The 13,666-nt window shown below is 39.5% G+C and overlaps 3 protein-coding genes across 3 annotated transcripts in view; 2 read left to right on the forward strand and 1 right to left on the reverse strand.

The window, feature by feature from the left end:
• The window catches only part of napba (N-ethylmaleimide-sensitive factor attachment protein, beta a), an 8,638-nt gene extending 4,657 nt beyond the window's left edge, over window positions 1–3,981 (forward strand). The window contains exons 2-7 of the mRNA XM_025060964.1: window positions 423–505; window positions 646–701; window positions 1,806–1,890; window positions 2,565–2,669; window positions 3,339–3,407; window positions 3,589–3,981. Of these exons, the coding sequence (XP_024916732.1) occupies window positions 423–505; window positions 646–701; window positions 1,806–1,890; window positions 2,565–2,669; window positions 3,339–3,407; window positions 3,589–3,741 (551 nt within the window). The 3' untranslated portion in view covers window positions 3,742–3,981. The remainder of the gene's footprint in view (window positions 1–422; window positions 506–645; window positions 702–1,805; window positions 1,891–2,564; window positions 2,670–3,338; window positions 3,408–3,588) is intronic.
• Window positions 3,982–5,212: 1,231 nt separating this feature from the next.
• Window positions 5,213–6,750, reverse strand: LOC103387748 (THAP domain-containing protein 6-like). Its single transcript, XM_008322510.3, has 4 exons — window positions 6,599–6,750; window positions 5,927–6,119; window positions 5,718–5,822; window positions 5,213–5,579 (listed from the first exon to the last, which is right to left on the reverse strand). The coding sequence occupies exons 1-4, from the start codon at window positions 6,676–6,678 to the stop codon at window positions 5,385–5,387; spliced, it is 573 nt and encodes a 190-aa protein (XP_008320732.1). The 5' UTR covers window positions 6,679–6,750; the 3' UTR covers window positions 5,213–5,384.
• Window positions 6,751–7,308: 558 nt separating this feature from the next.
• The window catches only part of cdc5l (CDC5 cell division cycle 5-like (S. pombe)), an 8,702-nt gene continuing 2,344 nt past the window's right edge, over window positions 7,309–13,666 (forward strand). Inside the window, exons 1-17 of the mRNA XM_008322509.3 lie at window positions 7,309–7,516; window positions 8,214–8,317; window positions 8,918–9,079; window positions 9,186–9,313; window positions 9,480–9,579; window positions 9,670–9,796; window positions 9,947–10,038; window positions 10,207–10,351; window positions 10,438–10,626; window positions 10,780–10,928; window positions 11,032–11,203; window positions 11,349–11,513; window positions 12,022–12,102; window positions 12,232–12,483; window positions 13,162–13,269; window positions 13,356–13,445; window positions 13,530–13,661. Coding sequence (XP_008320731.1) covers window positions 7,472–7,516; window positions 8,214–8,317; window positions 8,918–9,079; window positions 9,186–9,313; window positions 9,480–9,579; window positions 9,670–9,796; window positions 9,947–10,038; window positions 10,207–10,351; window positions 10,438–10,626; window positions 10,780–10,928; window positions 11,032–11,203; window positions 11,349–11,513; window positions 12,022–12,102; window positions 12,232–12,483; window positions 13,162–13,269; window positions 13,356–13,445; window positions 13,530–13,661 — 2,241 coding nt within the window. The 5' untranslated portion in view covers window positions 7,309–7,471. The remainder of the gene's footprint in view (window positions 7,517–8,213; window positions 8,318–8,917; window positions 9,080–9,185; window positions 9,314–9,479; window positions 9,580–9,669; window positions 9,797–9,946; window positions 10,039–10,206; window positions 10,352–10,437; window positions 10,627–10,779; window positions 10,929–11,031; window positions 11,204–11,348; window positions 11,514–12,021; window positions 12,103–12,231; window positions 12,484–13,161; window positions 13,270–13,355; window positions 13,446–13,529; window positions 13,662–13,666) is intronic.

Below are 13,666 nucleotides of genomic sequence, written 5' to 3' on the forward strand. Positions count from 1 at the left end.
GATGGATGGATGGATGGATGGATGGATGGATGGATGGATGGATGGATGGATGGATGGATGGATGGATGGATGGATGGATGGATGGATGGATGGATGGATGGATGGATGGATGGATGGATGGATGGATGGATGGATGGATGGATGGATGGATGGATGGATGGATGGATGGATGGATGGATGGATGGATGGATGGATGGATGGATGGATGGATGGATGGATGGATGGATGGATGGATGGATGGATAGATAGATAGATAGATGGATGGATGGATGGATAGATGGATGGATGGATGGATGGATGGATGGATAGATAGATGGATAGATAGATAGATAAATGGATGGATGGATGGATGGATGGATGGATGGATCGAGCTCTTTGGGAAGTTAAGAATTAAAGATTATAACCTCTGTGTGTGTGTGTGCTACAGGGCCGTTTCACCATCGCAGCCAAACATCACATCACCATAGCTGAGGTTTATGAATCGGAGCTGGTGGACATTGAAAAGGTAAATGAATTGTCTGAATTTCTGTTCACTCTGTCTGTGGTAATGAGAGGTCGTAGGTCAAATGCACTCCTCACTGTATCTCGAGACCTACGCACCATTGATGCTGCTGAGTAAAAATATGTGTGTTTTTTTTTTTCCAGGCCATTGCACACTATGAGCAGGCAGCAGATTACTACAAGGGGGAAGAATCTAACAGGTAAAATGATAATGTTTACTCCTGACACGGATAAATCGCCACTGTGAGTTTAAAAATCATTTCCAAAAATAGCTAGCTTAAGAATGTTTTGATTTCAGGCTCAGGTAGAGAGCCGTCCAAAACATGAAGGAAAATCACATTTGATACATGGAAAAATAGTCCAGAGATATTTTAATTAAGATTGTAATCCTGTGTAACAGGGGGGAAAAATAGTCCAGAGATATTTTAATTAGTATTGTAATCAATTCAAAAATAATCCAGTCCTGTAGGTCATTTGGTAGTGGGCCGCACTGGGGCACAAGGAAAAACTGTACTTCAGTTTTACTAATTTAATTCATTCAAAAATAATCCAGTCATATCCCTTTAATTTTTTTCATCAAAAGTAGAGATGTCCGACATTAACCTTTTGCCGATATCCGATATGCCGATATTGTAACACTCAATTTCCGATTCCAATGTCAAGGAATACCGATGTAGCAGGGGCAGTGATGGCCTGGTGGTTAAGGAAGTTAAGTACCGCTTACTAAGGTGATGGGTTAAAGATTACCGTATTTGGGTTAATAAAATAAGCTGCAATGCTGCCATCTAGTGTCTTTCACTTTCATATACAGCCGTTCCTCAAAACCATTTTAAAGACACATTTGGCCAAAGCCAGGCATAGCGTTATCGGGTTTTCATTATTGGAGAAAAAAAAAAGATAACGATTCTTACAGATATTACATCATTATGCTAATACCGAGCCGATATTATTGGACATCCCTAATTAAAAGATAATCTGTCAATGTTTCAAAACAATAGCTCATTCAGGCTCTGATACTAACAGAATAAAGTCTAAAAGATGTTTTATTTAGAAACTTTCTTGAGCAAATCTCTAATATTACAAGTACTACTTAAATCCTTCATCCACCTCTATTACCAACTCTGATTTGCAGGAGATGTATTCCTTTTGTAAGGACATTTTTTTGCTTCCACTCTTCCCAAGTCTTTTGGCACTTACTGATGTTATTGTTGTTGTTGTTGAAATTCGTATTATTAACACGTACTGTAGAGGGAGAACAGTGAAGGAAACAACAATATTCAGGTTTCCCTGTGTCTGCGTTTTAGCTCGGCCAACAAATGTCTCCTGAAGGTGGGTCACTACAGCGCTCAGCTGGAGCAGTACCAGAAGGCTATTGAAATCTATGAACAGGTAAGAGCTGAACACATGGTTGTGCACACGTCCTTTCACTACACTGTGCTCTGGTTTAAAAAGGGTAGGAAATCATCATGTACTATATATACCATATATATATATATATATACATCTTAGTTGACTTATGACTTCATTTGCTAATATAGATATTTCAGAGTTTTTGTTAAATTCATTTTTGGCTACTTTTAGGTTACATTTTGAACCGATATTTTTTAAGCTTTGTTTCTATATATTTGGATGTTTCTGCTGTTACTGGCTGGGGTCTCCAACCCCTGGTCCAGGGACCGGTGGCAGTCCATAGGTCATTTTCAGTTTCACTAAAAGAATCCAGTCATATCCCTTTACCTTTTTGTTATTAAGATAATCTGTCAATGTTTCAAAACAACAGGTCATTCAGACTCTGATGCTAACAGAATAAAGTCTGGAAGATGTTGTATTTTGAAAATTTAATGATCCTTCAACGATGGCACAGTATTACCGGTCCACAGTAATGGCTGATATTGGCCGACTGGTACTTGGTACAAAATTTCATGCACTTGTAAAGACAGTTTTAGAGATTTTGGAGAGGTTTTTACCCAGAGCTTTAAATATTATCTGAACTGCTTGAAAGCTTTTTTTTTTACAGATGCTACAGCTACACAAATGCTAAACCATAAATATGTTTGTTTCAGGTTGCCATGAATACCATGGACAATCCTTTGTTGAAGTACAACGCTAAAGAGTATTTCTTCAAGGCTTCACTGTGCCACTTCATAGTGGACGAACTAAATGCCAAGGTAATTGCAAATACTCACACAGACACCACACACACGCGCATGCAGTAGTACTACTCTATAATGTGTGTAATTACGCGCATGGTACGTGAATGCAAGCTGCTCTGCTCCTCGAGCTAGCTTGTAGCTAGCTAGCGCATGTTTGCTTATACTTTTTCTTATATTAAACAAATTAAATAATTATTGAGTAGTGACTAAAAGTGATAAAATGCATTCTAAAAGTTGACGCTAATTTACATATTCCGTAAGCATTGTCTGTGAGTTTGCAATGGAGGTGCCCGACCAGAAGCTAATGCTGTTTGGGGGACTTAGCATGAAAGTGTTTGTTAAACACAGCCATAAATGAATATGAAATTACAAAGTGGATTTAAAAAACAAGTGACAATAAAATAGGTAAATAAAAAATACTTAATGTAGATTTGTAGGTAGACATTTTAAAGTTAAAAAAAAACACTGAAAAAAAAAACTGTGGTACGTTACCCAATAGCTAAGTTGAAGTTCAGGCCTGGACATACCTGTTAAAGACAATAGGGTAAATGTGTCTCATATAAAAAGAACTGACATCCAATCTTGTTCTGTCCCACTTCACTGTCTACATACCTATTAAAGACAATAGGGTAAACGTGTCTCACATAAAAAGAACTGACATCCCTGGATACATGTGTTTTTCAGCTGGCCATTGAGAAGTATGAGGAGATGTTTCCAGCCTTTTCAGACTCAAGGGAGCTCAAACTGTTGAAGGTATGCCTTGTTCTACTAGTGACTAACACAGGTTTATAAAAAAATGTAAGTTTCTGCAGTCTGAAATATAGAAATATTTTAGTAGTTTGCATGTCACACCCTAGGCTAAGACCTGTAGCAGCACTTTAGTTGTTCTAACGGGCTTGTATAAAAAGATACTTCTTGCTCCGATCACTTTCAGAAACTTCTAGATGCCCACGAGGAGCAGAACAGCGAGGCATTCACGGAGGCCGTCAAGGAGTTTGACTCAGTGTCTCGTTTGGACCAGTGGTTGACCACCATGCTGCTCCGCATCAAAAAGACCATCCAAGGAGACTCTGGAGACCTGAAGTAGACAAAAAAAAAAAAAAGTTTGAGATGTACTATAAACAAGAAGAAGTAGATAAATATCACTGTATAGGGCGGGTTTGTGTTAAAAAAAAAAAATTAAGAGTGTGGGGAAAATGTCTTTTTTTTTTGAAAGATTATAAAAATAAAGATGGAGTGTTGCAGAGATATATGGTGAGGCGGCGAAAGAGAGAGGGAGTTCTGAATTTGTTGATACTCAGTCTGCATGTGACCCCCCCCCCTCCCCCCCATCTACAAACTAAACATTGTGTCCCCACTTCTACAGTATTCCACTCTTGTAACACTGGACAGAGTGACCAGAGGTGATCGAGTGTGCGTGTGCGCGAGCGTGTGTGCGTGCGTGCGTGGACTGCAGTGAAGTAAAGGAAAACTGTTCGTGTAAGATGTCGAATTTACGTGAAATTTAATAACATAGATTATCGACAGAAGGGTGATGATGTTATTTATGAAATTGTCAACACTACGTTATTTATTGGTTATTACGGTGCTCAGTGTTACACTTGTAGTGTGTTTAGCTCTAGGCGTTAGCTCCTCCCGTTTCCCTTCTTTTTAATGGGTCTTCCTCCTCTTCCTCCCTTCGTTATTACCTATCTTCTTTTCTCCTGCTTTTTTTCCCTATCTTGTCATCCATAGACCTCACCTCCCCCCTTCTCCCCCTCTCCTCCTTTTGAGTCTTATATAACCTCTGTGGTTCGTTGTGTTGAGGCCGACAGTCGATCAGTGCATTTCGCCTCCACCATTTGTCTCTGCCACTGTCTGTGCATGTCTGTGGTCAAGTGTTCTCTGTGTATTCTGCTAACGTGTGAAGACTGGACATCTACACCTAGCCTTCCACCATTTTTGTGCAATCAGTAACTGTGTACCCCACATGACAAGTTGAAATAAAGAGCAGTTGCTCAACCTATTGATCCTGAATGTCATTTTTTTTTTTTAAATCATCATTAATGTGAGCAATTTAATGGTTCAACTGTACAGTTTGGGGTTGTAAAAATTGAGAATTTGTAATGTTAATATTTCATAATATGTCCAGAAAATCATTGTTTTTTTAAGATTAAATAGACAATATAACAAAATATAAAAATAATCAAAAGGCAATATACACCGATCTGGTCATGTTAAAGTTATATTCAGGCAAGTATGAAGTATATGTAACAATTTCCTCAGATCTCAGAGGTATTTATATTTTCTGAAATATGTCACAATTGTCAATATATTTCTGCATGTAACATTTGAGTAAATTTGAATTTAAAAAAAACAGAAAGGGACCAAGTAGTGTACCCTGTGGAATCCCAGTGCTTGCTGCTCATTATTGTCTACAGCTATACATCAACCATCCTTTCATACTGTGGCCATTCAACACTACGGCGTATACTGTCATTTAAAATATCTACCTAAATCTCAATATATATGTCTGTCTCTGGCTCGTCTGGAGACTAAAAATGACAATAAAGGAGGTAAGGAAAAATATTTTATTACAAAATCCAATCTTGGCAATATATACAGTACCCACCACAATGTAAACCGATAATTATTTACATAACATTGCGAGCATGCCGTGACTTAAATTCCGCATTTGTAAATGTACAAAGTAACTACCATGTACAACATGTATGTTTGTGTCACGGTGTTTCAGGGCTTCTTTTTCTCCCTCGTGGACTTCTTCGTTTTCATTTCTCTTAGAAGACAGTACACCCTGATCTTTGCTCTCCGCTCTCTGTCTTTCAAGTTCCTCATCTGTCGCTCGAGATGCTCCAGACGAATCAGGGCGTCGCAGAGTCTGGACTTGAGCAGGGTGGGAGACTCCGGCAATGCATAAGAATGGTCCTGGTGGATAGAGTAAAACGAATTTATTAAATTGGGAAACATTTGCAAACACTAGTTTTCGAAGGTTCCTTATGATCTATCTAAATGTTAGGAATTAAAATTTAATTAAATGTATTATAATTTAAATGATATTCTTACCAGATTAGGGAGAGGTTCTGTCTCTTTGACATTTGACACAGAACATTCCACCGTAGCGCTCTCTTCAGTATTCCTTGAGGTCTGTGTTGTCTTTTTTGCCCTCGACTAAATTGGATGACCAAAAAATGCCTTAAATGTTTTTTTTATTTCCCCATCAGCCGGGTGATAGAGGCCTAACTTTCTAAACAAATAAGTAGTGATATACTTACTCTGCGACAGTGAGAAGAGAAACTGAAGACAGAGGGTTTAGCACCCTCTCTTATTCGAACCACTTGACCAGTCCTGTCAAAGTCTTCTTGCCTAAAGTGCTCACTGCAGAGCACAGAGGACTTGCTGAGGGAACAGACTTGCCTGCGCGCGGCTACCTCCCACTGCCTTCTCAGATCCTTCTTTTTGGGGAACCTTTAAAGTGTGAAAAAGGTTGCATTAATATTTGGCTAGTTGAAGAATAAACATTTTTGAATAAAATGCAGTTATTATAAAAAAGTAATTTTCGATCATTATCATGTCCTGTTCTTAAATAGTTCTCAAGTATTGATAGCAGTAGTACTAGTAGTAGTGTATAAATCTACAGGCACTAAAAGATTAGTCTGGTTCGTAAATTACACCATATCTGGGAGACTCAAACACCAATAACCACTAACCCACAGCTACATTATTACGTAGTCTACTAGAAACTAGTTTTTAACAGCGTAGTTATCCGTTATATCTTCCAAATGTCTTCAAAATCTACTTAACATCTTTAAAATCACGGTTATTACTACGTTAATAGACAATAATTAATTAGGGTGTTTATTTTTTTTTGCAATATTTGAATTTAACCAGTACTAGTATTAGTACTATGCTTTAATTAGATAAATGTCAAAAAAATAAATATATACCTGTGAAACGTAATTCCTTTAGATCTGTTTTGGCGTGTGCGACGGTTCGTACAACCCCAAGCTGAACACGACTCCGGCATTGCTGTCGTCGTGTCCCGGACCAATGTGGCGAGTGCTGTGCTCCTACGTTTCGCTACCGGCTAAAAACAACCTAGAAACAATTCCGTTCCTGTTCGCTTTCGTGTACTTGTGAACTTGGCTGTTGCGAGATTGTCTCTATCCATTGGGTAGATATAGAAAATAGAAAATAATAATATCAATTTTGTATAACCTAAATGATTACGGTATCTATATCTATATTTTTTGACAAGCCAATTCATTCACTCTAATTTATACAATAGATATACAAATATATAAATTTTTTTTTTATTTTTTGCAACCCCAATACAGTCATTTAAAGTATAAAGAAATGTATTTACATTGAATTTTGTACACAAACATCCTTTAATCATATTATTTAATTGGTAATATATTACAGGGATAGTTTCCTTAAATGGTGACGGTCCTTTATTTTTCATTAATATGTTAAATAATGAATATAGCTAACACGTGTTATAATCTTAACTTAATTACAGAATTTTTTCAACTATTCTCTGTGTTGTCAGTCACACCGAAATATTGTTATAGTTGTAGTCAAGGATTTTCGAAGTCTAACATTATGGTCCACAACAAATGGACTCTTACAGAACGGATGACGATTACCCACAATTCATTTCGATAAAGCGTTCGGTTCCCCAAGTTTCCTGCGCACGAAGAAGTGCTGCACGTTCTACGTCGCTGTGTTCTGTTTAAGCAGGACTGTGTATTGTCCCTGCAGGTGTGGAACCGTTTAAACGTTTACTTTGAGAGAGGAAACCTCCACAAACCGCCAAGATGCCGCGTATTATGATAAAAGGAGGTGTTTGGCGCAACACTGAGGTACGTGTTTACGTGACAGGCGCTTTTAGCTTGATGCTAATTTTTGTGAAGCATACGAGTTTTAGCTAGCAAGAAGCTAGCCGCTAATTTTGACTGTATCTGGTTGAGATAAAGTTGTACCTAAACAACCCACCTCCTACCACCACAATGGCGGAAAAACAAACGCAGGTTTTAAGATTAAAAGGCCCGCCAAAGAAATTGTGTTGTGAAGTGGTATTGCAAAGTAGTGAGAGGATGAATGGCTCATCGAAAGTTAAGCCAAGTAAATTATTAGTCGAGATAAACAATAATGGTGGGTATGCATACAAGAAAAACAACAGTACGTAGAGTTAAAAGTAGACAGAAGAAACCCTAGGTAAATCACAAGGTAACTTCTGCCTTGCTCAAAAATGTTTTTAAATTTAAATGAATGACAGTAACGCTTCAACAGAGTGCTACACCCATTGCTTGGATTGGTCAGTTTTAAATTCCAGGACTAGGTTAATAACACTGTGCTGTATTGGTCAGTGATGCTGTTAAGGTTTTGACGTATATTCAAAACAAATATACCGTAGGTTGAGATCTGATTTTAATACAGGAAAAGAAACCGCCAATCAAAAGTTAAGCCCAGACCACAAAATGTTCTTGGAGCTTTGTATCAGGCTATAATTAGATATGTTCATTATGTCTGTCTGTCTTTTATTTCACCCCATCTCAGGATGAGATCCTCAAGGCAGCGGTGATGAAATATGGCAAAAACCAGTGGTCTCGTATTGCCTCGTTGCTGCACCGCAAGTCGGCAAAACAGTGCAAAGCCAGATGGTAAGTTTCATACAGAAGATATGCATGCAAATGAGCTACTTCTTTTAACCATTGTGATTACCAGTAGAGACATTGCTTAATCTAATCTAAAATAATGATGATTTTTTTTTACATGGTATTGAAGTAGTCACCATGTGACAATGCATTGAAAAAAATCTTTCACTACTATTGGAGGGAAAGCAGATCAAAAAGCAGCCAACTTATAAAAAGGTGAGGGAAAGCAGATCAAAAAGCAGCCAATTTATAATATAAAGGTTTGAAATGTCCTCTATAAAACATGGGGATATATCCCTAAGGAGTACTTGCAAAAAATGCATAAAAGCCATTATACTGCTGGAAATAAATATTGGTTTAAAATATGTTAGGACCATACAGTACTTTTTCGAATCATTTTTTTTCTCCACCCCTGCTCTAGTTTTAATATCAAACCTAAACAAGTGGCTAAACCTAATCGAACCCACCTGAAACTGATCAGTTCAAGCATTTCTTCTCAAAACTAAATTGAATTAGGTTTAAATGCACCATCAAACAGGGTTTGCATATATAATAGCTGTTATTTAACTGTAAAACGGACTGTAAATTGAGAGTGTCTTTGTCCAGGTACGAGTGGTTGGATCCCAGCATCAAAAAGACAGAATGGTCCAGGGAAGAGGAAGAGAAGCTGTTGCATTTGGCCAAACTGATGCCCACTCAGTGGAGGACCATTGCTCCTATCATAGGACGCACGGCCGCCCAGTGTCTGGAGCATTACGAATATCTGCTGTACGAAATCATCGACGTTTATTTATTTTATTTTATTTTCTATATAAGTCGTGGGAATTCCCAACGTGATGGTTCCATGCATGTGTCAAACAATTGTGTGTTTTAGAGACAAAGCGGCTCAAAGGGAAAATGAGGAGGAAGTGGGTGATGATCCCAGGAAGTTAAAGCCCGGGGAGATCGATCCCAATCCTGAAACTAAACCAGCCAGACCAGACCCAGTAGATATGGACGAAGGTATGGTGCTAAATGTTGTTAAGATGTGAACATTTCCAGAAAGTTATGCCTCTAGCTTCTTCTTCTCATTAACATAAAACTTTTAGTTTGTTGCAGCGACTGTTACGTTGTTTATCTGCTCATGCGGGTCATTATCAAGATTGACTTGATTGTCTCTTTTCGTTAGACGAGTTGGAGATGCTGTCAGAGGCTCGCGCTCGACTGGCTAACACTCAGGGCAAAAAGGCTAAGAGGAAGGCCAGAGAGAAACAGCTGGAGGAAGCCAGGTGAGCAGAAGTGTGTTTTGAGGGATTTTTTTTTTTTTTGTTTTGTTTTTTTTAAAAAAGCAAATTTAATTCGTCTTTATCTCATTGCAGACGTCTGGCAGCACTGCAGAAGCGCAGGGAGCTGAGAGCCGCAGGAATTGACGTTCAAAAGAAGAGAAAGAAAAAGCGAGGAGTGGACTACAATGCTGAGATTCCCTTTGAAAAGAAGCCTACACAGGTAAATGAGAATGAGTATTGATGCAAGTTAAAAGGAGGAGGCAGATGCAAAAACTGGTCCTGATGTCGTGGCTTCAGATTGAACAGGGTTTACACCTTGGTTTATTCACACGTTTATGGTTTCATGACTCATCGGAGTTTTAACTTGTAGGGATTTTACGACACCAGCATGGAGCAGTACGATGCCCTGGAGCCAAACTTCAAACGCCTCAGACAGCAGCGTTTGGATGGAGAACTACGCAAGTACGTCTGCGAGCAACTATAGTTAGCACCTACGGATGCACCAGTCCAACATCCCCACAAGGGGGTTCGTTGAATGACGTTTCCTTATTGTGATAGGGATTTCCTGGTTCCTGGATTTGCTGTTTTTGAACCACACCATCCTTAACATTAACTCTGTGTTGTGTGCAGTGAGCGCGAGGAGAGGGAGAGGAAGAAAGACAAACAGAAGATAAAGAAGAAGAAGGAGAGCGATCTTCCCTCGGCCATCCTTCAGACCAGCGGGGTTGCCGAGTTCACCAAAAAACGCTCCAAGTTGGTTCTGCCCGCACCACAGGTGTGTAACGTTCCCAAATGCCCGGTTGAAATTTCTAGGAGCAATCGTTTGACACTCATTTGACGAACTTTTTTTCATTTTCATAGATCAGCGATGCCGAGTTGGAGGAAGTGGTAAAATTAGGCATCGCCAGCGAGGTCGCACGTCAGGCGGCTGAGGAGAGCGAAAGTGGTAACTCGGCCTCATCCACGCTTCTGTCTGAGTACAGCGTCACCAACATGTCAGCAGGGCTGCGTACCCCCCGCACTCCCACTGTCCAGGACAGGATACTACAGGTACACAGTTTTACCATAAATAGTAAAAAAAAAAAATACAAATTGATCATCTCTGTTGTTGTCTGATTATGGAGAAAAAAAAAAATACAAATTGATCATCTCCGTTGTTGTCTCTGTGTGTGGATTACGGATTTCCTGTGTTTGGATTTTCAGGAAGCTCAGAACCTCATGGCTCTGACCAACATTGATACACCTTTGAAGGGTGGCCTCAACACGCCACTGCACGAGAGTGACTTCAGTGGAGTGACGCCACAGCGTCAGCAGATCCAGACGCCCAACACTGTCCTCTCTACACCGTTCAGGTTAACCCCCCCCCCCCCCTCATCTGTTATGTTATTCCAAAAACACCGCTGAGACTGTAAATGATAATACTCTCCACCATGTCTCTCATATCTTCTTCAACAGAACTCCTGGACAAGGTCAGGGGTCAGAGGGTATGACCCCTCAATCCGGTGGAGTGTTGACTCCACGTGGGCCTGTGACACCAGGCTTGACCCCGGGCCGTACGCCTCTGAGGGACAAACTGAACATTAACAGTGAGGAGCAAGTGACTGCTCCGGCCTTTGCTAAACACATGGTAAACAAACATGGGTCGGGATGAGACGGAAACTCCCAACAATTTGATTATTTTTTGCCTGGAGTTGAAAATTTAAATAAAATATTTTTTTGCTTAACTGTAAATGCTGGAAACTTAACCGTTGCCATTTTCCTTACACACACAGCAAAAGGAAAGCCTGCAGCAGCTCAAGCAGGGTCTGATGTCACTTCCTCTTCCCAAGAACGACTTTGAGATTGTTCTTCCAGAAAACGCAGAGAAAGAACTGGAGGAGACAGAAGTAGAAACAAATTTTGTTGAGGACTCCTCCGATATAGAGGCACGCAAACAGGTACGAACTGTGCAGCGGTCTGTCCAGCCTCAGGATAAAACTTGATTCAAGTTGAATGCACTGTGGATATGATCTTTTTATTCCTTCAAGACGGTATAAGACGTATAGACGTTAATTTCGAGTATTAGTGAATATTTAAAAAAAAAAAATCAGGTAATGTTTTATACTTTTAAAAACAGATTGTGCAGGGTTGTCATTAGTATGTCTGCTGCTTAACTTTGTTCTCATCATCAAGACAGCGCCACCAACTGGATAGTAAATTATTAAATTAAGTAGTAAGTGTTTATTGATATGATTCACACCAACTGGATAGTAAATTATTAAATTGAGTAAAGTGTTTATTGATATGACTCATTTTTGTACATATTAGCATTAAAACCTGAATCTGGGATTAGATTTTTAAACATCAGAATCAACAAAAAATAACTAAATAATAATTTATTAATAAAATAATTTCACTCTAACTTATCATTCACCGAACTCTTGGCTGCTTGTATCTCTGTGTCAGGCTGTGCGAGAGGCCGAGAGACAGAAGGAGTTGAAGCTGCGTCACACTCCTGTCCAGAGAAGTCTGCCGAGACCATCAGAGGTAACAACGCACCTTGAAAATGGAACTTTTTTTTTTTTTTTTTTTTAAACCAACCCTTTCATCAAAATCAGAAACTGCAGTCGATTTCCTTCTCTAAATGATGAGCATCTTGTTGCATCCCGTTTACAGGTGAATGAGTCAGTCCTGCGTCCCGGCTCCATGGAGCCCCTCTCTGACCTCCAGCTGGCCGAGGAGCTGATCAAACAAGAAATGATCACCATGCTCCACTACGACTGTTTGCACCACCCGTCGGCCAACGCAGCCAATCCACTGCAGCGCGGCAAAAGCCGAGGCCCGACGTCCACGTCCAATAACGCTTCGCACATCTCTTACCTGGAATCGCATCCTTACGAGCCGCTCCCCACAGAAGACATGGAGCAGGTGAGATGTTATTGGCTGAGTTTGTCAACAATAACAGATTGTCTTCACATGAAGACGCTACTGTCTTACAATTTATAAAAATGTAAAAAAACAACTTTTATTCAGCGCAGATTCACAGAACATAAATAAGTATGGACGAAAAGATCGAAACGTAGAAACTTCTTTTGTCCTTTTTGCCTTCTTACACTGTTGATCAGCTGTAAGTGACAGACTGAGTCTTGTAGATTGATTAATTATTTGAAGTCAAGCTGCCTTGACTCTTAGGTGACCTAAGGTCTGTCACAACTTCAAACTTTAGAACAAGGATGCCCACACTCTCTCTATAATCTACTTACATTGAAAATATATATATATATTTATATTTAAATATATATTTACTCAAACTGAATAATATGAATATGGCACAATATGACCCAATACCTATATTCTCAATTTAGCCTAACTGATTAGCATCTAAAAAAAATAGAATTGCATCTATGATGATTTATTTATTCACTTTTTAAAAAAAAAAATGTATTTAATTTCTCATGTTCTACTAGCACTTTCGTGGCCATCTACTGGTAGTTTGCGATGTGAATCTGCTCTAATAATTTTCTTTCCAGAATAAATAAAATTAGCATACCACAGTATGTGCTTGTCAACGTGTTTGGCTAAGATTTTCTGTATGCTAATAAACAGGCTAAAACAATACTGGCTGGAGAAATGGAAGTGGTAAAGGCAGGAATGGGCCACGGTGACCTGAGCATGGAAGCGTACAGCCAGGTGTGGGAGGAGTGTTATGGTCAGGTACGTATCGCTACATCGTACAGAATAAGTTCAAATCAACCTCAGTTTTTAGCAGCTGTGATTCACGTTTCTCCCTCTTTCCTCAGGTGTTGTATCTCCCTGGTCAAAACAGGTACACCAGAGCGAATTTAGCATCGAAGAAGGACAGAATTGATAGTCTGGAGAAGAAACTGGAGGTACGGGAAAAACACTTGAGGTGCAACACAAGTGTAGAGAAAAAAAAAAAAACCCAAACACTGAGGTGTTCTCTCTCTTTCCAGATGAACCGTGGGCACATGACTGCGGAAGCCAAAAGAGCTGCCAAACTGGAGAAAAAACTCAAGATCCTCCTGGGAGGGTTTCAGTCCAGAGCACTGGGACTGCTGAAGCAGCACAGTGAGATCTGGGAACAGGTGAG

Source organism: Cynoglossus semilaevis, chromosome 12 (genome assembly GCF_000523025.1).
Source record: "Cynoglossus semilaevis isolate Cse_v1.0 chromosome 12, Cse_v1.0, whole genome shotgun sequence".
NCBI lineage: Eukaryota > Metazoa > Chordata > Actinopteri > Pleuronectiformes > Cynoglossidae > Cynoglossus > Cynoglossus semilaevis.

Bases quoted from the DNA above. Each gene is read 5' to 3' on its own strand.
- LOC103387748 (XM_008322510.3), bottom strand. From the start codon at position 6,678: ATGCCGGAGTCGTGTTCAGCTTGGGGTTGTACGAACCGTCGCACACGC. The intron at 5,823-5,926 runs GTAAGTATATCA...CATCCAATTTAG, and splicing joins TCTCTTCTCACTGTCGCAGA to TCGAGGGCAAAAAAGACAAC. The intron at 5,580-5,717 runs GTAAGAATATCA...TCTATCCACCAG, and splicing joins CAGAACCTCTCCCTAATCTG to GACCATTCTTATGCATTGCC.